General features: G+C 40.7%; 6 protein-coding genes across 12 annotated transcripts in view; 4 read left to right on the plus strand and 2 right to left on the minus strand.

Annotated features, from left to right (window-relative positions):
- The window catches only part of LOC108603338 (filamin-A), a 24437-nt gene extending 11753 nt beyond the window's left edge, over positions 1-12684 (plus strand). For 2 of the 7 annotated variants that reach the window (XM_017992063.1, XM_017992064.1), the window contains 9 exons: positions 277-1078; positions 1134-1586; positions 1645-1780; positions 4540-4620; positions 4677-4767; positions 9611-9751; positions 9813-9982; positions 10038-12069; positions 12137-12684. In XM_017992063.1, coding sequence (XP_017847552.1) covers positions 277-1078; positions 1134-1586; positions 1645-1780; positions 4540-4620; positions 4677-4767; positions 9611-9751; positions 9813-9982; positions 10038-12069; positions 12137-12321 — 4091 coding nt within the window. In that variant the 3' untranslated portion in view covers positions 12322-12684. Of the gene's footprint in view, positions 1-276; positions 1079-1133; positions 1587-1644; positions 1781-3835; positions 3927-4539; positions 4621-4676; positions 4768-7211; positions 7512-9225; positions 9291-9610; positions 9752-9812; positions 9983-10037; positions 12070-12136 lie in introns of those variants that run through there. The other 5 variants (XM_017992066.1, XM_017992067.1, XM_017992070.1 and 2 more) reach the window with 4 other exon arrangements.
- Positions 12559-15045, plus strand: LOC108601429. The gene is made up of 3 exons (XM_017989327.1): positions 12559-12566; positions 14613-14871; positions 14926-15045. The coding sequence occupies exons 1-3, from the start codon at positions 12559-12561 to the stop codon at positions 15022-15024; spliced, it is 366 nt and encodes a 121-aa protein (XP_017844816.1). The 3' UTR covers positions 15025-15045.
- Positions 15030-17259, minus strand: LOC108601933 (mediator of RNA polymerase II transcription subunit 17). The gene is made up of 4 exons (XM_017989911.1): positions 17144-17259; positions 16336-17083; positions 15249-16280; positions 15030-15188 (listed from the first exon to the last, which is right to left on the minus strand). The coding sequence occupies exons 1-4, from the start codon at positions 17230-17232 to the stop codon at positions 15105-15107; spliced, it is 1953 nt and encodes a 650-aa protein (XP_017845400.1). The 5' UTR covers positions 17233-17259; the 3' UTR covers positions 15030-15104.
- A 119-nt stretch (positions 17260-17378) lies between these two features.
- On the plus strand, positions 17379-18300 carry LOC108604779 (proteasome assembly chaperone 2). Its single transcript, XM_017994375.1, has 2 exons — positions 17379-17609; positions 17667-18300. The coding sequence occupies exons 1-2, from the start codon at positions 17421-17423 to the stop codon at positions 18219-18221; spliced, it is 744 nt and encodes a 247-aa protein (XP_017849864.1). The 5' UTR covers positions 17379-17420; the 3' UTR covers positions 18222-18300.
- LOC108604777 (actin-related protein 5) lies at positions 18229-20202 on the minus strand. The gene has a single exon (XM_017994374.1). The coding sequence runs from the start codon at positions 20200-20202 to the stop codon at positions 18247-18249; it is 1956 nt and encodes a 651-aa protein (XP_017849863.1). The 3' UTR covers positions 18229-18246.
- A 1730-nt stretch (positions 20203-21932) lies between these two features.
- On the plus strand, positions 21933-26136 carry LOC108603247 (importin-13). Its single transcript, XM_033294164.1, is given in 11 exon segments — positions 21933-22164; positions 22226-22393; positions 22456-22787; positions 22839-23520; positions 23574-24101; positions 24103-24141; positions 24143-24179; positions 24249-24334; positions 24336-24584; positions 24642-25207; positions 25271-26136. Coding segments are annotated over 11 exon segments (2955 nt in total). The 5' UTR covers positions 21933-21990; the 3' UTR covers positions 25365-26136.
- The last annotated feature ends 113 nt before the right edge of the window (positions 26137-26249 follow it).

Genomic DNA, 26249 nt, shown 5'->3' on the forward strand with positions numbered 1-26249 from the left:
CAAATGCCATCAAGTTGCCCGTTGGCCCAATTCGAATGCCTGCAAGCAGCTGCTGCTCTGTTGCCAATGAAATCTAATCCAAGCCTCTGCTACTGACCCAGCCCAGCTCCAAAACAAAAGCAAAAGTACAACTTACTGCAAAATCTAACTTGTTGTTGTTTTTATTTATTTACATACTTGTCTTGTTATTGTTTAAAACTTAACTAATTGTTGTTGCCTTGCATATAAATCGAAACATGAATGCACAAGCTAATCTCACGCTATCTGCTCTTCCAGGTGTTATAATGAACGCTGCTACGGACTTTACTGTGGACATGAGCAAAGTGGGCAGCAACATTGACAGCGGCAAATTATCCTGCGCTATCTTTGATCCCATGGGCCATGTGCTGCCCAATAAGATGATGGGCCCCACTGATGATATATTCCGCATTATGTACACGCCCTTTGAGGCAGGTCGTCATACCATTGAGCTAATGTACGACAACATACCCGTGCCTGGCTCACCCTTTGTGGTGAATGTAAAGAGCGGCTGCGATCCAACGCGCTGCAAGGCCTATGGACCTGGTTTGGAGAAGGGTTTGACCAATCAGAAGAACAAGTTTACAGTGGAAACCAAGGGCGCTGGCAATGGCGGCTTGTCGCTTGCTATTGAAGGCCCCTCTGAGGCTAAGATGACATGCACGGATAATCGCGATGGCAGCTGCGATGTGGACTACTTGGCTACAGATCCGGGAGAGTATGACATAACCATACGCTTTGCTGATAAGCATATACCCGGTTCGCCATTCCGCGTGCTGGTGGAGGAAACTGTGGATCCCAGCAAGGTGAAAGTTTATGGTCCAGGCATTGAGCATGGTCAAGTGCGTGAGGGCGTGCCCACGCTATTCAATGTGGATGTGGGCGAGGCTGGTCCTGGCCGCATTGCTGTTAAGCTCACCAACTCCGAGGGCATACCCGTGGACAATCTGAGCGTCGAGGACAAAGGCAATTGCATTTATGCTGTGCACTATGTGCCGCCCAAGGCGGGCTCAGTGCTTACCTGCCAGGTTAAGTTTGCGGATGTTGAAGTGCCCTGCAGGTGCGTTTACCATATGCTAATTTTAATTACTTAATTAACGCTTCTTGTATTGCAGTCCATTTGTCATGACTGTTTTCCCCAAATCCGAAGCCACCAAGGTGCGCGTCAAGGGCGTCAATGAGAAGAAGAAAACGCCCGCATCGCTGCCAGCTGAGTTTGAAATCGATACAAAGCAAGCGGGTCAGGCTGACATTAATGTGGCCATCAAGAATCCCAAGGGCAAGCCCATGCAGCCGCGTCTGGAGGAAGTAGCCAGCGGCACCTATGTGGTGTCCTTTGTGCCCGATGAGTGCGGCACATATCAGTGCAGCATTAAGTATGGCGACAAGGAAATCGACGGCTCGCCCTTCAAACTCGAAGCATTCCCCACGGGCGAGGCCAAGAAATGCAAATTGGTAGAGCAAGTGCCCAAGATTCTCCCCTCAGGCAGTCAGTCACACTTGAAGGTGGATGCACGTGAAGCGGGCGATGGTGCAGTTACCTGTAAAATAACCAACAAGGAGGGCAGGTGCGTGGCGCTTACAATTTTATAGATTTTATATATTTATATGCGTTTAATCTTGTAGTGAAATTGTGGACATTGATGTTATTGAAAAGGATGGCGTCTTTGATATACTGTATGCACTAAATGATCCTGGAGATTATGATATCAACGTCAAGTTCGGCGGCAAGGATATACCCAATGGCAGCTTCTCCATTAAGGTAGCCTGATTAACAAATTATCAAAATCTAGTCACACGTCTCTAGTCAAGCAAAAACCAAAATTAGCAATTATTAAACATATTTATTAAACATAATTTAAACATATAAGTCAACAACATTGGAGCATACATTAATTTATAATGAATTCTATACAAAATTTTCATTGTCATTTGGTGTTTGTGTTTTTTGTGCGTATCTTAAATGTTGTTTTTATATACAAAATCAAAATTGTTTATGTAAAAAGCAACACGCAAACAAACTTGCATACATATGTCTATATAGCAAAAGGAAGACTCAGCAATAAAACAAAAGCATTACAATTTAAGTGCAAACATTGTAAAACAACAACAAAAAATAAATGAAAAGCATACAATTTGTTTCAGTATAAACATCGAAAAAACAACAAAAAATTTATAATAATTTTGCTCGAAATTTAAATGCATGTTTTAGTTTAATGTTGATACAAATTTTATAAACAAACATTGCGCTACTTGCTGCTTAATTTTGCGCTTGCACATTACTTAAAAAAAATTTGTTTTAATGCTGCTTCAACTTTTGTTAGCTATAGTAGTAATTTGTAAGTTGTTTGTGTGTTTATTGTAATTTAATTTAATGTAACGCACTTAACACAAAAACCCAAAGTGACAAAAGCGCAACGCGCACTTTGAATTTGCTGCACATTAAGCACTTAATAATATGTTTAATAATTGCTAATTTAACAACAAATTTAACACAATGCTATGCACACACATATATATACAATATATATTTATTTCAGCAAACGCCTATTGTAAGTACAATTTGTCTGCTGACAACTTGATAAATGAGATAAATGCAATGACAACTTTATAAGCGAGCACGCATTTTAAACAATTCATATATAGCGGGCAACTTGCCCAAATTGCAATTTTTACGCTCTGACTGTGAAACAAAGATTAATCGAGTTGCGCATCTTAACTGTGGGCGGCGCATCAAATTTTTTCGAATTTGTTAACTATTTTTAGCGCTCTAAGGGCAACAGCTCAGCAAAAGTTCACAATGTTGCCATAGACAATGGACTACGTGATGCTTAACACATTGACACAATTTAAAATATTATTTATAAATATACTAGAGAGGGAAAGCGCCTGCCATATGTTTAATATAAAGTAGCTGCGCTGCTAAACTAAATGAGTTGATGGACAGCTGTCGATAAAGTAGCTTAAATTATGTTGTTTATCAAAGGTTATAGCTTTGCGTAGTAAATCAGTGTTTAAGTTTTATATATGTTCAAACAAGCAAAATATGTAAAATTTTTTTTAGAAGTTTTTTTTACATTTTTTATGCTAAGCTAAATTATAGGCCAAATCTTTGCATGTTTTATTTATTTCTGATTGTTTAAAGCAACAAATTAAATATTTCAGACTGTGCTGCCATTAAGTTATGAAATCTTTTCCAAAATCTTTTACACTTAATCAAACAATATATTTTACGTATACGTAATGTGTATTAGCTTTCAATTCAAACAAGCCTGCCCATTAGCACTTGAGCGCAGCGTGTCTAACACTTATTACATTTTTATATTAATAACAAAAATTAATTAAAAAAGTAGCGCGCGGGCAAGCAAACTGCGCTGCTGCTAAATGCAACAAAAACGAAATTGTTAGAAACTAAATTTGCATATAAAAATTTCGACACATTTATGAGTGCCTTGCATACAAAACGAATTTAGAATTATTTTTGAAAAACAACAACATAGTGAAATAAATATATGCAAATTAAATTTTATATATATTTATATGTAAATGGTGTTAAGAGCGACGCTAAGAAGCTGTCCAAGCGTTTTCGGCGCAGGCTGATTCATATTTTGTTGTTGTCTAGAGCGTAAGCAAATCAAGTATACGCCGCTTAGCACGACAGTCTGCAAATCAAAATACGCTAGTAATTAAAATAAGAATATATATGTATGTTTGTGTGCCTGTGTGTGTGTTTGCGCTCATTTTGTATTGTGGAAACTATTAAAAATTGCATAGAGGAAGAGACGCAGACTAGTCGCTGCACTAGTTGCGCCTAACACTGGCACTGGCTGCTTAGTCACAGTTTCTACTCGCGCCTGTCAACATTTTGTCGTGTGCTGCTGCTTCAATCGCTGGAAAGTGTTTTTCAGGTGCTGTGACGTTTACAACGATTTACATGTGTATCAATATATATATATAGCATATATAGCTGTGGCCTATTGCAATTTGGCTTTGGTTGTGTTTTTATTATTGATTGGCAATGCGCGTACTTCTTATTAATAGCCTCAGAATTATGAATTTTTATTAAGATTTTGTATCTTTGACTTTTTGCGCGATTTTGGCCACGGATATGCGCCCAATAGCAATAGATTTTTCTTGCTCATTATATTGTGTGCGCTTATGTAATGTCTGTGTGTGTGTGTGTGCGTGTGTGTGTGGAAATTCTTTATAGCACATGATCATAGCTACTACAAGGCGTCAATCAATGCCACTTCCTTGCTAAAGCAATATACGTGCGTGTCTTGCTATTATTATTAATAATAGCATTGTTGCATTGTTTCACACTTTCAACTTGCGGTTACGCCCATATCAATCAATGAGTGCTCTGCTCTATGCTTTAATAATAAGCAGAAGCCACTCAACTCGCTCAACGTAATTTTCAAGCAAGTGCCAAAGTATATGTGTGTGTGTGCCACATATCTGCTAGACTATATATACTAAATGCAATATGTTAACTTTCGTTCCATGTTCATTTTACCACAGGCTGTCGAAAGTATCGAACAATATTCGCATAGTGAATACGTTGAGGAGCATACAACCAAAGTAATACAGCAAACGACAAAGGTAAGTAAATAAATAATAAAAATAAACTATATATGATATAAACTTTTTGTTTATAGAGCGAGCTAGTTAACGGCAAATCTGAGGTTAGCTATCGTAGTGTTGCCTTCGAGAAATTACCTTTGCCCACTACAGGCGGCAACGTCACTGGTAAGTTAAATATTTATGCAAAATTATAAAAGAAATTTTAGTACAAACTCGTTAAAGCAATTTATTGTTTATAACATTTGGCGACTCAATATATTTATATTAAATTTGCAAGCTATCAACAAAAGTTAGTATAAGTTAAGCAGCTAATACTAATAAACTGTTAATTTATATTTATAAAAAATTTGCAAAGTCTTAGCTAAGACATACGAAATACTTTGCTGCTTATTAAGTTTTTGCTGCTTTTTTAAGTTTTTTAAAAAATTTGCCGCTGCTTATTAAGTTTTTGCCTACATACAAATTTTTTATGCCGCCAAGAATTTATTTATTAAAATGTATGCATAAATTTAAAATATCGTATCACACATTAATATAAGAACATAAGCTTTAGAAAATCCTTGAATATTAGAAAGTTTTGCTAGCTATTCTTAGTTTAGCCGGCAATATCAAGTTTATATATATGTATTTATTTTTATATATTAATTTAAATACGCAACTGGCAATTTGCAATTTAATGCAGCAATGTGACAACTTTGTCGTCGTCGTCGTCGTCGTCGTTGCTATTGTATCAAAAAACGAAAATAGACAAGCCATATTTTTATTTATATTTTGAATATTTTGTAGCATACTCATGCCATAAGTTATACGTTTGTTTTTGTTTGAAAAATAATACGTATACGCTCAGTTGATTGTGGCGCATTTGGGCGTTGACGAGACAACAACATGTACAAGTGGCAGCAATTGCAACCAAAATTTAAGCGACAGCTTGACTGACATTCAACTGACAGCTTATGCTTTGGCTAATTGTTGACTACAATAGCCAAATTTATATAGTCGGGCAATTTGGGAGGTCTCAAGCGGCTGTAAATTTTATTTTTGTGAGTTCATTGACTGGCAAAAGTAATTGGCTATTTAAGCATGTTTAATGCCTGCTAATTATTTGAATTTACGTTTCGAATGAGAAATATGCGCTGTTGATTAATGAGTTTTTTTGCTTTTTGGCTGCTGCAGTGCATATGAATCGATAAATAAATATGCACATATTTGTTCGATTTTTCACGCTTCCATGAAAATGTAGCAAACGTACGCTGCTCATTAAGATCATAGAGTGCGCCACGTTTCATTTGGGAACTGCAGTTGGGGCTCGCTCTTGTACCTGCTGCTGCTGCTTGTGGTTGCAACAAGTCGCTCAAGTGTCTTTTGGGGCGCTTTTGGCGGCTCGTGTATGCGCTCCATTTCGCTTTAAGATGGTTTATGCTAAATGTTGCGTTTTTCAGCGGTGCCAAGTGACATTATTTTGCGCTTTCTGCATTTGTTGCAAACGATCAACGAGCAGACGCAGCGCCGCCCACAAAACTTTGTAAGTAATACTTGCGCTTATTTATAGCTTTGATTGATTTGCGCCAATTGATTGCTGAATCATTACATAAATTTCTATATACAGCGCATACCATAAATATTTTAGTCTAGCAACAATATGTTGAACTTTTTATTTTTATGAGCAATCATTAATAAATTTAATGTCGTCTTTGCTGCTGGCAGTAATAAATTAATTTGCATTTAAGCGCTATATATAAGCATATATATATATATGTATTGAACAAATATTTTGATACGCAAAAAAGTATAAAAATTTGCACCTTTCGAGCTCGAAAGATTCGAAAATGACAACTGTTAAACTCATACAGGCATAAATACAAATTCTTGTGCTTGCACACACACATAGCTGTGTGTGTGTATGTCATATAAAAATATTTCCAATTTTCTATAAACGTATATTATCTTTTATATTTCGTTCATTGGCTTTATAGCCAAAGACCTGCTCCCAAGCAGCAAAAATCATAACGTTGTCGGCCATATTTCTTTTGAATATCCATACAAATGCGTCAGTGTGCGTGTGTGTGTGTGTGTGTGTTGAATCTATGTTGGCCAGAGCAGCGCAGCAGCAGCAGCAGCAGCGATAGCAGCTGCGAATAGAGACGCATCTTATTCGGATTTTTAGGAACTGGCTGGCATGCTTTTATATATTGGCCTTAATTTTCGATTTGGAACTGTCGATGTTCACTTGAAATCGGGACGTGTAGACGCGTGGATCTGCAAAAACGTTGCTGGCAATTAAATTAATTCGTGCGCTAAACAAATGACAAATTAAGCTATAAAATATAATAGTGCTCAATTAATTGTTAAACAAGTGTGCATGATTTTAATTTTAAAGCCAACTCGCTTAACTAAAAAGACATAGTTACTATTTTCTATAATTACATAACGTACTTTAATTTAATTTAGTAGTGTGAGTGTTGTATTCAATTTTATGCTGTAACAACTAAGCCAGGATATGCTTTAATTGATTATATGTGCATATCCTTGCTTATGTTGTGCGCATAAAATATGCCAAAGATAACGAACAATTTATGTTGTTGTTAAATTAAATTGTTCTAAATTTTAAGTGTCTTTATTTCAATATACGCAATTTGAAAAAACATTGAAACGTTCAAATCAAAATTGACATACGAAAATGCACTTCAGTTGGTTATCGGAGAAAGCACCAACGCCGGAGGCCACTTGGGCAGATCATTCGTATTACTTTCGACCATATTATTATAAAGTGACCGTATCTGAACGCGATCACGCGGAGCGCACACACGTGTATTTCAATGAAACGATAATAGCCGAGAATCAAGGATTAAATGGTTCAGATTTTATGCCATTAAATTTCAAATCATCATTTTCAATTGTAACACATCAAGGTAAAGGAATCAAATCGAAAATTTAACTCATAGCTCTGGAATTGCTTTTGGCTTTAGCTGCAGCTTTTTTGGTCACTTGCCAGGCATTAATGACGTGCAGCCAACATTGTCGTCAATAAACCTAAATACCGCTGACTAAAACCACAAAAATGTGCTTAGTTAATGAGCAAATGTTGTAGCTGGCGCTACGCACACACAAGCAAACCCAACTATGGGCCAACTGCATAAATGAATTATGGTCTGCGAGCCTTTCAAATGTGTCTACTTTTATGGCAGCTACGCATTTGTCTTTTATACTATGCTATGATTTATTATCAGAACTTGCAACAAAGCGTAAAATTTGTCAAGTCTGCTTTACACTACACTACAAAGTATATACTGATAAATTGCAAACATATATGCTGCTGCCACAGAGAGTCATTAGATTCATTCAAGTTGCCAAAATGTCGCCACAGCATCCGCTGCTGCAAAGCTTTTGCTGCTGCTGCTGCTGCCTGCCTCATGCTTCAATGGCTGCCACACTGGCAGGTAGCTCTTGGGCAATGGACAGCAACAAATGTTCAAACATAAATAATCATAATTTTCAAATAGCTATGCTATGTATATAAAGTTGTCTTCTATGCCAGCTTTATATATTTTTCGCAAATATTTTGCTTTCATATTCATTTCGGTTTTTCTCTTTTTTTTTGTATTTAATGCACGCACTCAACGCCACATTTTTATCGTTAATTTGTCGAGCGCTCGCTTTTGATGAAGAAACTATTTCAAATTATTTGCATTTTCACATGTCATTTGCTTTATGCAATTTGAACAGCTGTAACGGCCGAGGCGTTCAAATAAATAGTGCTCAAGGCTTTTTATAAACTTTAATTGCTTTCATATCAGCGCCAATAAATTCACTTATATATATCATACCACTTGATCTTTAGCTTTAGCCTGCTATTGTTTATTTTACCAAAATACATTTGGGTTGAGACACGCGACACGCTTTTCTAATTTATAAGTGTTCGAAATTGTTTTTTATTTTATAAACTTAACAAGTTGCGGTTGAGTCAGCGGCAAAGTCTGTAGCATTTGGATTAGAACAGATTGGCATTTATTTTAATGTAGTGTGAACATGCGGACATGTTGAACACACACATTAAATTATTTTGTATATTTATTTATTATTTGCAAATTTATTTTCACTAAAATATGTTTTAACGCCCACGCAATTCCAGACAAGTTCATTTTAGTTTCAAACTTTTTTGACACTTGAAATCAAAATTAATGATCTCTCGTGGCCATATGAAAATACTTTGCTTAAAAACATATTTTTCATATAGCTTTATTTACGGAAAAAGTATTTGTTATATATATTGTACGTATATATATCAGATTTATAAATATAGACACGTGCCGTGGATTTGTCCACGCTTTAAATGCTCTCCAGTGAGGAGTTCTATGCTATAGCTGGATATATATATATTTTACTTATATAGACGCACACACATGCGCATATATTTGTTTATATGTCTCGGCACATAAGTGGCTAGAGAATCATAAAAGATTGTCCTATATTCGACCTCAAAAACATCCGGGACCAATTAGATTTTTTGTTTTCTTTGGCTGCCGCTGCGTGGGAAAGTTGGAAAAGCAATTGTAGGCGTTGGTGTCAAGAAATTTCTTTAGAAAGTGAATAGATTACTGTCGTCTCAGTTTGTGCAAAGCATTCGTTCAGTTTGGAGGTGAAAAATTTCGAGTGCGCAAGGATTAAAGGATAAAACATATAAATATAAAGTGTGTGTATATAAATGAAATGTTTTCCAAATTCACGCATTCCAAATGAAAATGTTTTCTAAAATAAGCTTGTACCGAGTGCAAAATAAAGAACATTTGTTCCAATTAATTTACTGTGTGCCTGTCATAAATATCTGAAGAAATATTTTTAATGCTGCTGCGCTAAAAATAAAATTGTGTTTTAAAAAAATTGTCAGCAGCAGTTCGAACATGAAATCAAATTAAATGCTAAATTTAAAAATTGTATTGAGCCGCCCACGCACACACACACAGAGAGTGGCAAAAGTATTTTAATGTTTGAAATCGAAATCTCTTTGCAGCTGAAGTAAAGATGCCGAGCGGTAAGATAGACAAGCCCATTATTCAGGACAATCGTGATGGAACGGTCTCCGTTAAGTACGATCCACGCGAGGAGGGCTCCCATGAGCTGACTGTTAAATACAATGGCGAACCAGTGCAGGGTAAGTAAACAAATTAAAGTTTAATAAATTTAATTTAATTTACATTTACATTTGTGCGCAGGTTCACCCTTTAGATTCCATGTGGATTCAATTACATCTGGCTATGTGACTGCCTATGGTCCTGGCCTAACGCATGGCGTTACTGGCGAGCCTGCAAACTTTACCATCTCCACCAAGGGCGCCAGCGCTGGTGGCCTTACCATGGCCGTCGAAGGACCCAGCAAAGCTGATGTAAGTTGCCTAATCATTTAATTCTAAGCTGCTCTAACTCTTCGGCTTGTTGCAGATCAAGTATCATGACAACAAAGACGGCACTGTCTCAGTGCAATACCTGCCCACTGCACCTGGCGAGTACCAAGTGTCTGTGCGCTTTGGTGACAAGCACATCAAGGGCTCGCCCTACTTTGCCAAGATTACGGGCGAGGGACGCAAGCGCAATCAGATTTCGGTTGGCTCTTGCTCGGAGGTCACCATGCCCGGCGACATTACCGACGATGATTTGCGCGCGCTGAACGCTTCCATACAGGCGCCCAGTGGACTGGAGGAGCCTTGCTTCCTGAAGCGCATGCCCACAGGCAACATTGGCATTTCGTTTACGCCGCGCGAGATTGGCGAGCACATGGTGTCGGTGAAGCGCATGGGCAAGCACATCAACAACTCGCCCTTCAAGGTGACGGTGTGCGAGCGTGAGGTGGGCGATGCCAAGAAGGTTAAGGTCAGCGGCGCTGGCTTGAAGGAGGGCCAAACGCATAGCGACAATATATTCTCTGTGGATACGCGCAACGCTGGCTTTGGTGGTCTCTCGGTGTCCATTGAGGGCCCCAGCAAGGCGGAGATTCAGTGCACCGACAAGGACGATGGCACACTCAACATCTCCTACAAGCCCACCGAGCCGGGCTACTATATTGTGAATCTGAAGTTTGCCGATCACCATGTGGAGGGCTCACCCTTTACCGTTAAGGTCGCTGGCGAGGGCAGCAACCGCAAGCGCGAGAAGATTCAGCGCGAGCGCGACGCTGTGCCCATCACTGAAATTGGCAGCCAGTGCAAGCTCACGTTCAAGATGCCTGGCATTACATCCTTTGATCTGGCCGCCTGCGTTACATCGCCCAGCAATGTGACTGAGGATGCGGAGATACAAGAGGTGGAGGATGGTCTCTACTCGGTGCACTTTGTGCCCAAGGAGCTGGGCGTGCACACTGTGTCAGTGCGTTACTCTGAGATGCATATACCTGGCTCGCCCTTCCAGTTCACAGTGGGTCCGCTGCGCGATTCGGGCAGCCATTTAGTCAAGGCAGGCGGCTCTGGCTTGGAGCGCGGCGTTGTAGGCGAAGCAGCTGAGTTCAATGTCTGGACGCGTGAGGCTGGCGGCGGCTCGTTGGCCATTTCGGTTGAAGGCCCCAGCAAGGCAGATATTGAGTTTAAGGACCGCAAGGACGGCAGCTGCGATGTCAGCTACAAGGTCAGCGAGCCCGGCGAGTATCGTGTGGGCTTGAAGTTCAACGATCGCCACATACCCGACTCGCCCTTCAAGGTCTACATCTCGCCCGATGCTGGCGATGCGCACAAACTGGAAGTGCAGCAGTTCCCACAGGGCAACATACAAGCCGACGCGCCCTATCAGTTTATGGTGCGCAAGAACGGCGCCAAGGGCGAGCTGGATGCCAAGATTGTCGCGCCCTCGGGCACCGATGATGATTGCTTCATTCAAGTAATCGACGGCGAAATGTACTCGGTGCGCTTCTATCCACGTGAGAATGGCATTCATGCCATTCACGTCAAGTTCAACGGCGTGCACATACCCGACTCGCCATTCAGAATCAAGGTCGGCAAGGATGTGGCCGATCCAGCAGCTGTGCACGCCACTGGCGCCGGCTTGGATGATATCAAAACGGGACACAAGACCGACTTTATTATCAACACTTGCAATGCTGGCGTTGGCACATTGGCCGTCTCCATCGATGGCCCCTCCAAGGTGGCCATGGACTGCACCGAGGTCGAGGAGGGCTACAAGGTGCGCTATACACCGCTGCTGCCCGGCGAGCACTACATCACCGTCAAATACAACAACATGCACATTGTGGGCTCACCGTTCAAGGTGCATGCCACTGGCGACAAGCTGGCCGATGAGGGTGCACAAGAGACATCCACCGTTGTGGTGGAGACAGTGCAAAAGGTGGCCAAGGGCGGCAAGAATACGGGCGTGCATTTGCCCACATTCAAGTCCGATGCCAGCAAGGTGGTGTCCAAGGGCATGGGATTGAAGAAGGCGTACATTGGCAAGCAGAATCAGTTCAGCATCTGCGCCACAGATGCAGGTCAGTCAAACACACACACATTCAAACATGCATCATTTATTAATAAACACTTCCTTTTGTTCTGTAGGCAACAACATACTCTATGTAGGCATGTATGGACCCAAGGGACCCTGCGAGGAGTTCCACGTCAAGCACGCTGGCCACAACAACTACAATTGTCAGTATGTGGTACGCGATCGCGGCCAGTATGTGCTCCTTATCAAATGGGGCGAAGACCATATACCCGGCTCCCCATTCCAGATTGATGTTTAGGCCAATCAATCGATCAATCATAAATTATGCATACATTAGCTTACTTTACCGCCCTCTGGCGGTGCTATACGTGAACTAAACGTTTTGTCTCTGTCTCCAGCGTCGCGTCGAGTTCTCTGTGTGTGTTTTGCTTCATTGATTTGTCTTTGTTTTAATTTTAACTCTTTTGCCTATCATTATTACATAAGTGATTATTATTTTTTTGTTATTTGTACATACGTATAAAGGGAAGAAAACATGAACAAGTAATGTTTTGTTTTTCCTACTTGAGAAAGTTTATGCGCCATTTTTTCGCCACTGAATCGATTTGTTTTTCTTTTTTTCTGTGTGAATAATTAAAAGCTAAATATATTTTAAATGCATTCACTTAACTTTCATAAAAACGATAAATAAATAAATAAAAATTATATTACATAAAATCTGTTTGCTTCCTCTATTCATTTGCCGTCTTATTAAATAAATTCAATCAAGTTTTAGCAAAAAGAAACAATGATGGACACATTTCTATAGATATAACAAATAATTTAGCAAAGTTATGAACGAAAGAATAAACAAACAAGACAACTTTCGATGAAATATCAATCTTTGGTATGCTTTGATAAGCAACCAAATGTTGTTGTTTGTACATCAACAACCAAAGGTTATTCTTTATACATCAACAACCAAAGGTTGTTGTTTGTACATCAACAACCAACGGTTGTTGTTTGTCTATCAACAACCTTTGGTTGTTTGTTTGTACATCAACATTTCAAGATTGTGATGTACGTTAACAAAACGTTGCTTTGATTGTTGATGAACAATACAATCTATCTTTGTTTTATGTGCAATTCATAAATAATAAGATCAAAAAAAGAAAAGAAATAAGTTCAAGTTGAATGTAATAATTCAATTTGAATTGGGTAAAACTGATGCATCGATGATAGGTAAGTGGATAGACAGGGTAGGTAAGGTAAGTATTTTCTCCTTGGAATAACAAACAGTTACATCCATAAGAAAAGATTGTTACACCAATACCAAACGGTTGCCTTGTTGAATCTTTAAAAGGCCGTAACTCAACGAATTGGCGTCCGATTTAAGAGTTTTTCATGCCTCGTTAGACTCGTGAGATGCAGAAGAATAAAACTGTGCATCAAACTTGGAATTTTAAGATTTTCGATATTTGTGGCTAAAATACGTGATGTAGACCCTGTAAATTTGTGCCACACATGCCGTCTTCATTTCTTAGTCAGCTTTCTAACTTGAGGCAAGCTATATCTAGCCAAAATGATCAGACTGGAAGAGATGGTTTGGGCTTCTTTAATCATGAGATTGTAATAAAAGAGGTGAGTGGTGGTGGGAAGTTTGATCAATAAAAAAATTGTTTTGACAAAGTTATGGCTATAAATCCAATGTTAAAGAGCTACTTTTTGCTTAATTTCAAACTTTGCGAAGCTTTAGGTCAGCTAAAAAAAATCCGATCTAATTATTCTATACGTCCTTATGTTTGTGTGGAAAGCACAATTAAAATGAGCTTTAATAAGTCTGATACAAAAATTATTTGGCGAAGTTATGAACAAAATAGTCAACAAACAAGACAAATTTTCGTGAAATATCGCACTTTAATAAGCCGTAATTCAGCGAAATTGAAAAAAAAAACTGCATTCAAATTAAAAAATTTTGGACACAATGGCAAAAATTGCAGTGTGAAATTAAAACAATTAAGAGAATCGGATGATTTTTAAGAAAGTTATGACAAAACAACCAATGCTGAATATCAGGCGTGCGCTAAAATTATTGTACCTGTTGTAATTGTAACTTTAATATCAGCAACAATCAAAACGAATTAATATTATCAAACATATCAGCTATAAATACTAGAGCATTCTTTAAATAGACAACAGGTTAATATTATAAACAAGTCAAAGCCAGTTTTACACGACATTTTATGTAAATAATAATAAAAATAAATGTGGTTTTAGTTAAATGTATGCATAAAAAAAGAAAGAAATTACAGACATTTTATGATTAAAAATAATAAATTCTATTAATATGCAATTATTTTGCTTGAAAGTGCGTGATGACAAAGCTCAAACAGCCAGACAATGCAACACTAATTGACCGTTGATGGTTGTTGGGGGCAACAGATAAACCGTGCGCTGCCCAAAACATATGAGCTGGACACAAGTTTAGTTTATAGCCGAGTTCATTCTTCAGTTGTCTGTCAGCGCAGTAAAATCAATAATACGGCGGCATTATTTTTTATATCTATACACACACAGTATTATACATAAGTAGTCAGCAAACTAATGCAGCAAAGTGGCGTCCTGGTTTTACAGCTGCCTATGCTGTGTGCATAATGTGGGCGCAGCTGAGCAACCTGAACAGGTGAATGCACTGCCCAATTGTCTAACCTATAGACAAATAGCAGGCTTAGGTGTTGGAGCCAGCTCAGCACCCTCGAAGCGTGTGCCTGTGCTGTTTACCACAAATCGTGGACTCTATGTACGTGTGGCACAATCATCAGCCAGCAAACATGAATATGAAATAAACTTTTGTGATCTGGAGCGTTGGGTAAGTTATGGAATGTATATAGCTAGGTTGTTGCTCACTTAGCACTTATTACAGAGCACCAAACGCGCTAATGTAGTTAGCCTGGAGGATTCGTTCAGCTTAGTGCAGCAGCCACGAAGTTGGAACAACTATGCGCTGTATAATAAACTTTAATTGCGAATTTACTTAAATGACTTAACATATTTATATAAATTTAAATAAATATATGCTTAATATGCGCAGCTCTCTTAGCTCTAGGCTGTATTGCTGGTAAGTGAAGCCATAAGAAATTCCATTTTGTTAAGAAAACTTTTGCCTTCAATTTTATCAAAGCGCACCTGCAAAAGTACAAGTTTAATTATTTGCAGACTTAGCTTAATTATTATATTTGTAGTTACCTCTTTGAAATTGCCGCCTAGATTTTCCCAGAATTTCTCCGGCACCAAGGGCGTGGGGAAGAAATCCTGCCGCGGACTGCGCGCTATATAGACCTTGACATCAATTTGTGGATCACAGCGTATTTGCACCGCAATCATGCGATCACTGTTGGGTGAGGCCAACAAACAAGAGCTGGCATTGCCTAGCGGCTCTACCTTGCCAATGCCCAAATGATTGCTGTTTGAAAGCACAGTCCAGGCCATGCAGCGCGCCAAGCTCACCAGACAACTAATCTGATGCGAATTTATTTGGCAGAGTATTAAATCGCGCAGCTCCTGCGGCTCGTAGGACAAACGCATGACGCGTCCATCGCGACAAATGCACTTGAGCGAGCGTTCCTTGACATGTATAACCAGCGAAGTGCGTCCAAATGCATCATAGCCATGCGTTACAATGTTAATCTTTACACAGGACATGGTAGGACTATTCATGGCATTCCAATGCGACACTATTTGTGGATCCTTGACATCGCGTGCCAGCGTATCGAGCACATATTGTGTTCGCTTACGCATAAAGATATGTTGTGCCTGTGCTATAATCTGCTCGAGTATGGTTTGAGTTTTGGTCATCTCCAGCAGCGAGTCACGATCTGCTGCTGTTGGACCAGCTATCATGCGCTTCTTGCTGGGACCCAATGGCGCACTGGCTGGATGCGGAAAGGGATGATGTGAGTTCTTATAGTGCACCTCGCGCAGCAGCTGATGCAGTGAGTGCTCCAGCACGTGATCATGATCATTAATAGGCGCGGGCTGATTCGAGTCAAAGCTAGTCGAGTGACAAAGCGATATAATCAACTGTATGTTGGGCAGCAATGTGGCGCGTATTTGATTGCCTATGACCACATGTGGAATTGGTGCTTGTAGCTGTATCGCTTCGCGTGCCAACTGAGCAAATAGCTCCTTGCAGAAGAGCACATTTTGTGCGAACTCCAATGTCTTTTGCCAAACGCCCACCTGTGCTGTTATATTGGGACCATGTCCCATTAAATTGACCTGCAAAAGAGATGATAAAACCAACATTGCATAACCAAATGCCTAGCAAGCTCACCTGAGCTGTGCACAAATCCTCCTGATCCTTTTGTGTTATAACCTTAATGTAGGCTACGCCTTGCAGCTCAGCAGGCACTATAACGCGTAGTGAGGAGCTGCCATTGGGTTGTATGCCATTATTGGTGCTTATTTGCGTGTTGGGTGTGTTTCCACCTGAGGAGTTAGCATTGCTTGTCGTAGTTTCTTCGTCTAGCACATCTTCCGCCTTGGCCACCTCGAAAGTGCCGCTCATACCAAATTTAGAGCCAGCAGTGCGATAGCTCAGATCGCCTATAATAGCGCCGTTAGATACCTTCTTTAATCGCCAGTTTTGACGCAGACGCAGCAGTTCAATGTGAAAATCTTTTACATTTGGATTGCGTAGCTCGCTGTGCGCATTGCGTAGTCGCTCTGCACCACTCAAGAGGACTTGAGCCGCTTGCGAGATCGCCTTTTTGCGAGTATACACCTGCACAATGGGCTTGGTGTCGTCGCTATCCTCCAGCAGTGGGTCCAAGACCAAATATCGTTTGTCCTTGGCTATAGATATGACATCAGATAACACACATATTTCAGTATAGGCATCCTTCAGCTTATTGCGCACGGCGTCCCAGGGCCAGAGACTTTCCTGAAATATATTTGCATCCTTGGCATCCTCCTCGGCAGCAGCAGCTGATTTCTCCTCTTTTTTCAAATCCTCTAAAGATGTTTTGCTAAAGTCTATACGCGCTGCACATTTGGCCAAACTTTCAGATAGCGTTGGCGGCCTACAAAACAACTTGTTGAAAAGAAGTACTTATTCATTTGAAATGATTCTCTACACTTACGGTTGATACAACTCAGTGCCATCGTAGGCAATCTCACGTATCTGATTTTCGCACGTTGTCTCCACGGATATATTCACAGAGTTGGACATATTGCTACGCTAATCTTCAAAAGCCGCAAACATCTCCACCGAAAAAAAACAAATTGCACTAGAGATGGAAGATTACCGTGAGCGTCTGTGGATGACACTGTATTGATTTGCTCGCCCAGTGTTGTGAAGTAGCCAACAACATTACTTTCATATTTTTGTATCTTGAAATTTTTCGGACCTCGATCAAGATGTTGTTTCTCAAAAATAAAGCTAAAACTCTTGATATAGCTGATTATACGGTTATACTGCCGAGTATATGCGTGGGCAATGCAGCGCAGCTAGCCTGCGACCTGTTGATAGCTTCCAAGAAGCTGCAACGCATTGGAAGTCTGTTTCATCCCTGCTTAATACCGGTCTATGGTCCATCAGCGTATCAAGTATGTGGTCATAGAATTAATATATAGTCATTTAAAAGCTCATTTCTTGAACTGCAGCATGAACCAGAGGAGCGCGTGGCATCCTGTGAGCTATACACCAGTGTTGAAGATAAATTGCTAGTCATACAATTCCGTGCGCCGTTGATAGCGCGTCATACAAACGATTTCCAGAAACAACTGGTAGAGCTATTGCAGCCTGCACGTCGTGTCATTATACTCAGTGGCAGCTTTGGCTTTGAGCGTCGCATTATGGAGGATTCACCATGGGCTTATCGCGCAAGCGATAATTTCAAAGAAGCACACGCAGCTCAACTGGGCAACGCATCCTTGGTCAAATGGAAGGAGCACACAGGAGAACATATCTTTGGCGGTGGCAATGCGTTGCAGCTCTTCAAAGCCTTTGATCAGCTCAAAGTTCCAGTCATGCTGCTCTTCCGTTATCTGCTGGAGGGCGATAATTCTACAGATGCTTCGCTCATTGTGCGCGAGTTGAATGAACTGTGCGAGGACTTTTTGCAACTGCGCAATGGCGGCGATGGCAAATTTAAGCTTACGGTGCCCAAGTCGTGGAATTTGCTATTTGGCAATGAGGTTACAGAGTTACTTTTTTAGTTTTATTTTGGAGCTACAGAAAAGTTTAGTCTTTAGGTGTTGGAAAATAAAGATTGCTTGCAGAGTGTTCTGTAAAATATTCCGCGCCTTGCTCCTCGTACTGTTTGCGTGTAGTGAGCTTGGTAGCAAAGTTAGGCTCACGTGCCTGTAGGCAGGCACCCAACCAGGCGCTCAAGCTGGGCTCCGTGGACTCGTGAATCTCAAAGGTTGATTGAAATGGACGCAGCGCCAACATTTCTTTGTTTAATCTCGCCTTCAAGCCAGGAAATGTGGCCACGCTGCCTGTGAGATAAACATGATCAGCCATACGCTGTTGCTCATCGCCATTAAATAGCTTCAGTACGAAGGCTATGAGCTCCGCCAGACCCGCCTCAGAGCAGCCCACCATGCTGGGTTGAAAAAGTATTTCGGGTACACGTATAGCCTCCACGCCAAAATGCAGCTGATAGTTTTCCGCTGCAGTTTGCGCCGTTTGTGCATTGTTATCCTCATTTCCGGCATCGTAATGATTCAATATTTTCTCATACTCTAGCAGCTGCTCATTTTCTGCGTCCGAATCGCTGTCATCGTTATAGCGATTAATGCGCTTATACACATCCCAATCCTTGTCGTTCATGCCAAAGCCATCGTCTTCCTCCTCTCCGTTGTTGGCCTTGCGTCGTTTCTCGCTGCGCGCCAGCGTAGAGATTATCCGCATGCGTTCTTGTGCCGCATGGGTATGACGCTTGCCTTGTTCCTGACGCTGCTGATGGCGTTCCTGTTTGCGTCGCAGCAGCTCCGCACGTTTGTCACGCAACTCTGCTAGCCACTGAGCCTGTGGCATGCCCTCTGGTGGCTTGGGCATTTTGTCTAGTTTAATCTGCTGCTTGCTGGGACGCGGTTTGCCCGTGGCGCGCTCCTTGACTCGCTTGATGCGTGCTCCCACTGTGCTGGCTAGTTTATCCAGTTCCTCTAAATTAGCTATCTGATGTTGCTGAAGTGCGCGTTCAAATTTTTGAGTCTTCTGGTTCTCATAAAGCTGTCGCACACTTTGCAATAATTCCAAGTGCTGCTCATCCTCCTCCAGCTTTTCGCGCTCGCGACGATTCTTTATCTCCAGCAAACGCATTGCCAGCTCACGTCGCTTTTCAAGCTTCTGCTCCGCAGTTAACAAAGCATTGGTGGCGGTCACAGCATTATACGGCAGTTGTATCTTCATAATCTGCTCCTCATAGTAGTCCAAATTTGCCCATTTTAGCAACTCCTCGCGATAGTCCAGTGCTATATGGCAGTGTTCGTGCACTAGCTTCTCCATGCGGCTGGATATGGCTGCCAGATGCACTGGATACTTTAGGTGCATGAGCCGGAACAAATAGTTGACTATATGAAACCCGCCAAGGTTGAGACGGCGAACATGTTCCAGCTGCATGCAGCCATTCAGCACTGGAATCACATGCGTAGTGCTATAGCCAAAGGATATGATAAGCGCATCCTGCGGCATCGGCTTGTGCTGCTTTCGATGATGTTGCCAGCTGTAGAGTGCATCGATGCCATAGCAAACGGACGGTACGCCGTAGCATTCGAAGAGCAACTCACTCATCTGACGGCGACACATGTTGGGGTTGGCCAGCGCCTCTGTGAGCAGAATGGGATGATTAATGCTTGTTTCGCCCTCAAATTGCATCTTGGTAAAGATGTAGTCAAAAATTTGCTCTTGATGATTCCAATTTGTTATGACATTGCGCTCAAAAGGTGATTTTAGATGTGCGCGCACTGCTTCAATGTTGACTATATCGTTTCCCACTTGAATTTCAGCGCTGCCCTTGTACTCCTCCACGATGCCAGTAGCCTCCGGTTGTTGATTGTTGTCTTTCTTGCGATCCTTGCGCGGCTTTGTCAGCACATTGCGAAACCGGAGCTCCGGCTTTTTGCTGTCGTGCCATCCCACGCGGCATTCATAGGATCCATTGTCAATTACCAAAACGCGCTTTGGCGCAGGCATCTTTTTAATATAACAATGTAAATAACTCTTGCAGTGCTCTACAGCGCAAGCAGATGTCGCTTTGCAACACTAACTATTGCATTGCATTGTTTGCGCCTGGCAATTCTTTAAATAACTGTTGTTATCAAAGCTTAGTGTCCATTTTACATTAGTTTATAATGTTTGTAAAAATTAAATTGGAAAACCTTGAGGTAAGTTTTAAATTGATAATTAACAACAATTTTGTAATTTCTGGTTTTGTAGGTGCCACGCATCTTTGCCATAGAAGATAGGGCAACAATTTGCGATTTGAAGGAAAAACTAGAAGTTAATTTAAATATAGATGCCCAGCACATGGAACTAAAAACGCTACAACGTACTTTATTAAATGAGGATGTACTCTACGAGATTATGAACCTTAAGTCTGAAGCCGATAAATGCAACGGCTTAGCTTTATCTGTATATTCTTACGAAGAATTTACATGCTTTTTGCAATTGTATAACAAAATGGAAAGTGATAATCAGACAAACTTTTTTAACCAACCGCCGGATGCAAAAAGATTGCCCATTGATCGTGTTCCACAACCGCAGTATTGCGAAAGTATTCTTGATTCAGACAGTTCCTGGCATTCAACAACCACGGAGAATGATTTAAGCGATACAAGCAGTAACAGCAGCAGTAGTAGCACTAGGAGCGAATCATCTAAAGAAGCTTCCAAGCTAAAACGCAAACATAAAGAGGATTACAAGACTCCAGAAAAAAGGTAATTATTCTGAAATTATGCAAGAAATAATTTTCAAGTTATACTTTCTTATAGAACTTGCCCCGCCAATTGTCCGAGCTCAGCTAAAAAGACAAATTTAATGGACGAATCGCCCGTCGAATCGATTTATTTTACTCCTCTTGCGGGCACATCAACTCCACTCCCAGCTGAGAGCCATATGGCAACAGTATCTGCTATATATGCGGATACTATAAGAAATACAACACAAAGTATTAACAACGAATCCCAGTTGGAAAATCCATTTGTTGAGCTAAATCCACTACACCGGCAATATGCACTAGCTATTTGCAATGATATTGCAGGCAAGGATTTGGAATACTCTCGCATAATGGATCATTTTTATAGTCTTTTTATCTCCAACAAAAATTGTGGACGTTTAAACTTTAGTGAGAGTACCTCTATTACAGTTTTTGAAGGTAAACTTTGGGTCATGTGTGAGGATCGTGACACCTTTGAATGGATTGGGAAAGGTGTGCAAGCGCTCACTCCCTACAAATGCTGTAATTTTATAGATATTTACAAGTGCTCTTTTAAATGTCGCTTAGTGTTGCCTCAAGTAGTTGATAACAATGAGCTAAGCAACATATTTAAGCTACTTGAGTTACAAAATAATGGTCTAAGCACAGAGAAATGGTGTGCCGTAGAACGCATAGAGCTCAAGCCGGACTCTGAGCAATATGTAACAAATTTATGCAAAAACGAGCTATTGGTATTATATATAAACCCAGAGAGCAAAGATTTTTTGCAGCAGCGTAACTTTAAGTTAAAATATTGTTTTTGGAAACTATCTATTAAGTTTGAAACTGAATAATAGAAACAATTTTATGCAACTGAATTTGAATAAACCGCTACAAGTGAAAAATATCGATAAATTGTGAGTCAGGGTGGCTATCGATAACTACAAATCAATTTTTTCCTATCGTCGCGTATTGCACTTTTCATCGGCGTTGACAAAATAATATAAATCTTAGCAAAAAAAGATAAATTATTGTTGTTATTGTGATAGCAATAGGAAAAATACTCCATGGATGATACCATGGAATTGGAACCCATTGATATTGGGCGCCTGGAAGAGACTGTAATTGCATTTTACAGATCAAACTCCCAGGAGCAGGCTATAACACACGAATGGCTTACGAGGGCCGAAAGCTCCAAATGGGCCTGGCAATTTTCCTGGGAACTTATGCAGCCCGGCAAGGTGGGGGGTGGCAAATGTCTATAACAAAATTTTAATAACCAATAATGATATTCCATTTTAGGTTCAAGAAGTGCAATTTTTTGGCGCAATTACGCTACAGTCTAAACTGATGAAGTACTGGCACGAGGTGCCACCTGAAAGTCGTGAGGAACTAAAGCAAAAGATTCTGTCAACAATATTGCAATTCGCTGGCGGTCCAAAATTGGTGCTAAATCGACTTTGCCTGTCGGTAAGTTACACCAACCATATAGTCTTTAATAGCGCCTGTTGTAATCTCTGTGATGTCTTTAGTTGGCGGCCTATATAGTGCACATGCTGGATGAATGGCCCCATGCCATTGAGGAGGTGATTGATTCATTTCAAAGTCAACGCATGCCAAATGTCAGCCGCGAGGTGCAGCTATGGATAATGCTAGAGGTGCTGATGGGCATACCAGAGGAGGCACAGGTTATACACACCTCTGTAAAGCGTGCAGCGCTGCGAGGAGAAATCGGTAAACGAGTGCCGTTGGTGCTGCAGACTGCAGAAACCTACTTGAAGCAGCAGCTTCAGTCTGAAGAATGGGACGACGAAGCCCATGGCAACATGTTGCGTGCAGTCAAGGTTGTTAGCGTCTGGATTAGGTATGTAACTTGGAACATATGATGCATTTGTATAACATAAGACACTTGCAGAAGCATTGGCTACTCGATTGAAGGCTGCGTGACTATCTGTGCTGTTATGCTGGAGATAGTTAGGAAATGCTATTGGCCCTGCATACGCAGCGGTGTAGGCTGCTTGTCTGCCGATGAGAACGAGCTGGCCGAAACCTGTTTAAAGGCCATGGTTAATATTATAGTGCAGCCAGATTGCCACAATTATCCAAAGACGGCCTCACTTCTAATAAAAATGTTTCTGGACTCACTTTCCGATATAACATGCTTTGAATGGAAGCGAGAGAATGAAAATGAGGATATTATTGTGCATATATATATGCTGTTCGTGTCTGCCGTGGAACGGCATTCAAACTTGTTTCTATCCGCCATTACGTCTAATAATCCGGAGTTGCATACAATATGGACTCGGATGGTGAACGAAATATTGCACTGCACGGATAAGCCTGGCATATATCCTGTGGAGGAGTCTTGCAGTACCATGGCCTTGGCTTTTTGGTATATGCTGCAAGGAGATGTCTTTGCCATGAGTATCGAGGAGGAGAAGATCAAGTGTTGGGAGCACATAAAGCCATTGTATGCACATCTAACTACCATACTGGTGCGCAAGTGTGAACAACCCGACGAGCAATCGCTTGACAAATGGAACTCCGATGATTTGGAATGCTTTCGCTGCTATCGTCAAGATATTTCAGACACTTTTGTAGGTATACAACTTATTTTTAGTGTTTATTTATTAACATTTCTGCCTTGCAGATGTATTGCTATGATGTGCTGCAAGACTTTATATTAGTAGTATTGGGCAACATGCTAGACGAGGCTATTGTTGAGCTACAACAGCATCCCACACACTGGACAAAGCTAGAGGCTTGCATATATTCATTTCAATCGGTAGCCGAGCACTTCAATGGCGAGGAGTCACGTCAAATACCCAAACTAATGCGTGTGCTGTCCGAAATACCCTATGATACGCTCAATGACAAACTGCTTGGCACAGCGCTGGAGACAGTTGGCTCCTATTGCTCCTGGCTTGTGGATAATCCAACATACATACCACCGGCTATTGATCTATTAGTGCGTGGCTTAAGCTCCAGCATGTCCGCACAGGCAACGCTCGGACTCAAAGAGCTCTCCCGTGATTGCCAAATGCAGTTAAGACCATATGCAGTGCCGCTGCTGGATGCTTGTCAAGCTTCACTTGCCACAGGACGCATGAAGAACTCGGATGCGGTGCGGCTTATGTTTTGCGTTGGAAAGCTGATGAGCTTGCTGCCACCGGAGCAGAATACCAAATTATTTGGACATTATAGTCAGTCCATGCTATTGAGGAACTACAGGCTATCTGTCAGGACCGCAACGTGAGTTAGCTGCGCTCGCTTTAATTCGAAATATTTATAAGTTCTATTAATTATTTTTAGCAAAGAACACCAGCAAAACCAGCATACGTACACTTTTTCCGGCTGAATATGATATCAACATTGTTTTCTTCGCTTAATACGGATCTGGACGAAGAACAACGAAAATGTGCAGAATGAGAATGTGCAGCCCGTGCTGTTGGTGATGCAAACGACAATGCCAATCTTTAGGCAGATTGCTGGCATGTGGGTAGAGGAGATCGATGTGCTGGAGGCAGCTTGCAATGCTTTAAGGCATGCCATTGTTAATTTAAGAGACAGCTTTCGTCCCATGCTACAGGATTTGTGCTATTTTATTGTAGCCAGCTTTCAGACACGCTGCTGTGCGCCAACATTGGAGATATCCAAGACGGTGAGTCTATTGTTAGCTAACAATTTATAAGCATACTAACTTGTACACTTAATACAGGCAATTGTCATCTTTTATCGCGAGGAAAGCTGCCAAGCGTTGATGAAGCAGCTGCTGTTTGAGTTTATTATGCACAGCTTTAAGCTGTTTGAAAATACGCCCTCGCAGAATTTCTCCAATATATCAGGACACTATGGAAATGTTCTTTGCTTGTCCTTACGCAAATCCGTCAAGAAGGTGCCTCAACTTTGTTGGAGGATGAAACCATTGCATACGCATCGACTTGTTTTCTATGCAACACGTGCCATGACGCTGCCAGAGAATGGACCCATACGCAATAGTATACAGTATATAACGCACTTTGTGATGCAGTCTCGTAACCATGCTCATATTACTGAGGTGGTGCTGAAGTCTGGCGAGATGATTGTACACACGGCTATGACTTGTGTGGGCTATTTGACGCCACGTCAGCAGGTGGACAAGTTTGCAGATGTATTTCTCTCGCTAAACAAAAAATATCCGGCGGAATTGATTCTTTGGCTTAGAGCTGTTATGAGAGTCTCCAATTTCCCAACAGACCTTGTGACCGAAGAGGACAAGACACGTTTTGTTTCGTTGATTATCAAGTAAGTGCGATATTTATTATAATTAAATATACAATACCAATTTCTTTCTTTTTCCATTCGCAGAGTGAAGGTTAACAAGCGACTGCTGCAACAGCATATTAGCGAGTTTGCCATAAAGTCACGTGGCCTGGTCACTGTGCAATCTCCAGTGAACTAAACGTTGCTCAAATTAATAATCTTTAATCCCTCCTTACGTTGATTTGTAATTAGTTGCGCTATGTAAATGTTCCTTGCTATTAAGTTTTTTTTTATCACTCTCTCTCTCTTTAACACTCTCGTTTATAAGTTCACTTGCTGTTAATTTACAAAAAGGCTGTTTCTGGACATAGATTAACTTTTTATTCATAATTTTACAAAAATTACATGCTTTATCTCTTTTTGTAATACACCTTTTTATACAAATATTTGTTTTGCTTTTTAGGCTTGTTTTTTGTAATTTATTTTTGGCTTATGTATATGCATCTTATATTGAAAACTTTGATTTTCACCGTTTTCCTGCTTAGACAAAATTACCTTTTCATTATTTTTTAAGTTGTAATTATATTTTTGTATTGTTCTGCAACTTTCCATATGTATCTATAATGCCAAAAATATGTAAATACATCTCTATATATAATATATATGTGTCTATAATTAAATGAAGCCAACTCTTTTCTTTATTACTCTTGGCCTGTACATGACAAGGGGGCGGTGATAGCTAAAGATATATTGCAAAATTAAGAAGCGGAGCGGATAAATAGCACTGACTGTGATGGATACGAAATAAATATAGTACATATGATAATAAATATATAGTAGTATATAAAACGGTTGTGACTAACTATCGTTGACTTTGGCCGCTTCTCGATGATGTAGAGGGGGTTTTTGTTTTTCTTTCAGCTACATTGAAGCAAATACTCCAAGTGTAAATTTATCTAAAGGAACAGCTGCTTATACATAAATATACTTTGTCTACCATGGACAATGTCGTCTCGTGGCCTTGGCCTTAGCCTAGTTTGAATATACGATACATATATACATATAAAAATACACATTCAATAAA

Source organism: Drosophila busckii, chromosome 3R (assembly GCF_011750605.1).
Source record: "Drosophila busckii strain San Diego stock center, stock number 13000-0081.31 chromosome 3R, ASM1175060v1, whole genome shotgun sequence".
In the NCBI taxonomy this organism is placed as follows: domain Eukaryota; kingdom Metazoa; phylum Arthropoda; class Insecta; order Diptera; family Drosophilidae; genus Drosophila; species Drosophila busckii.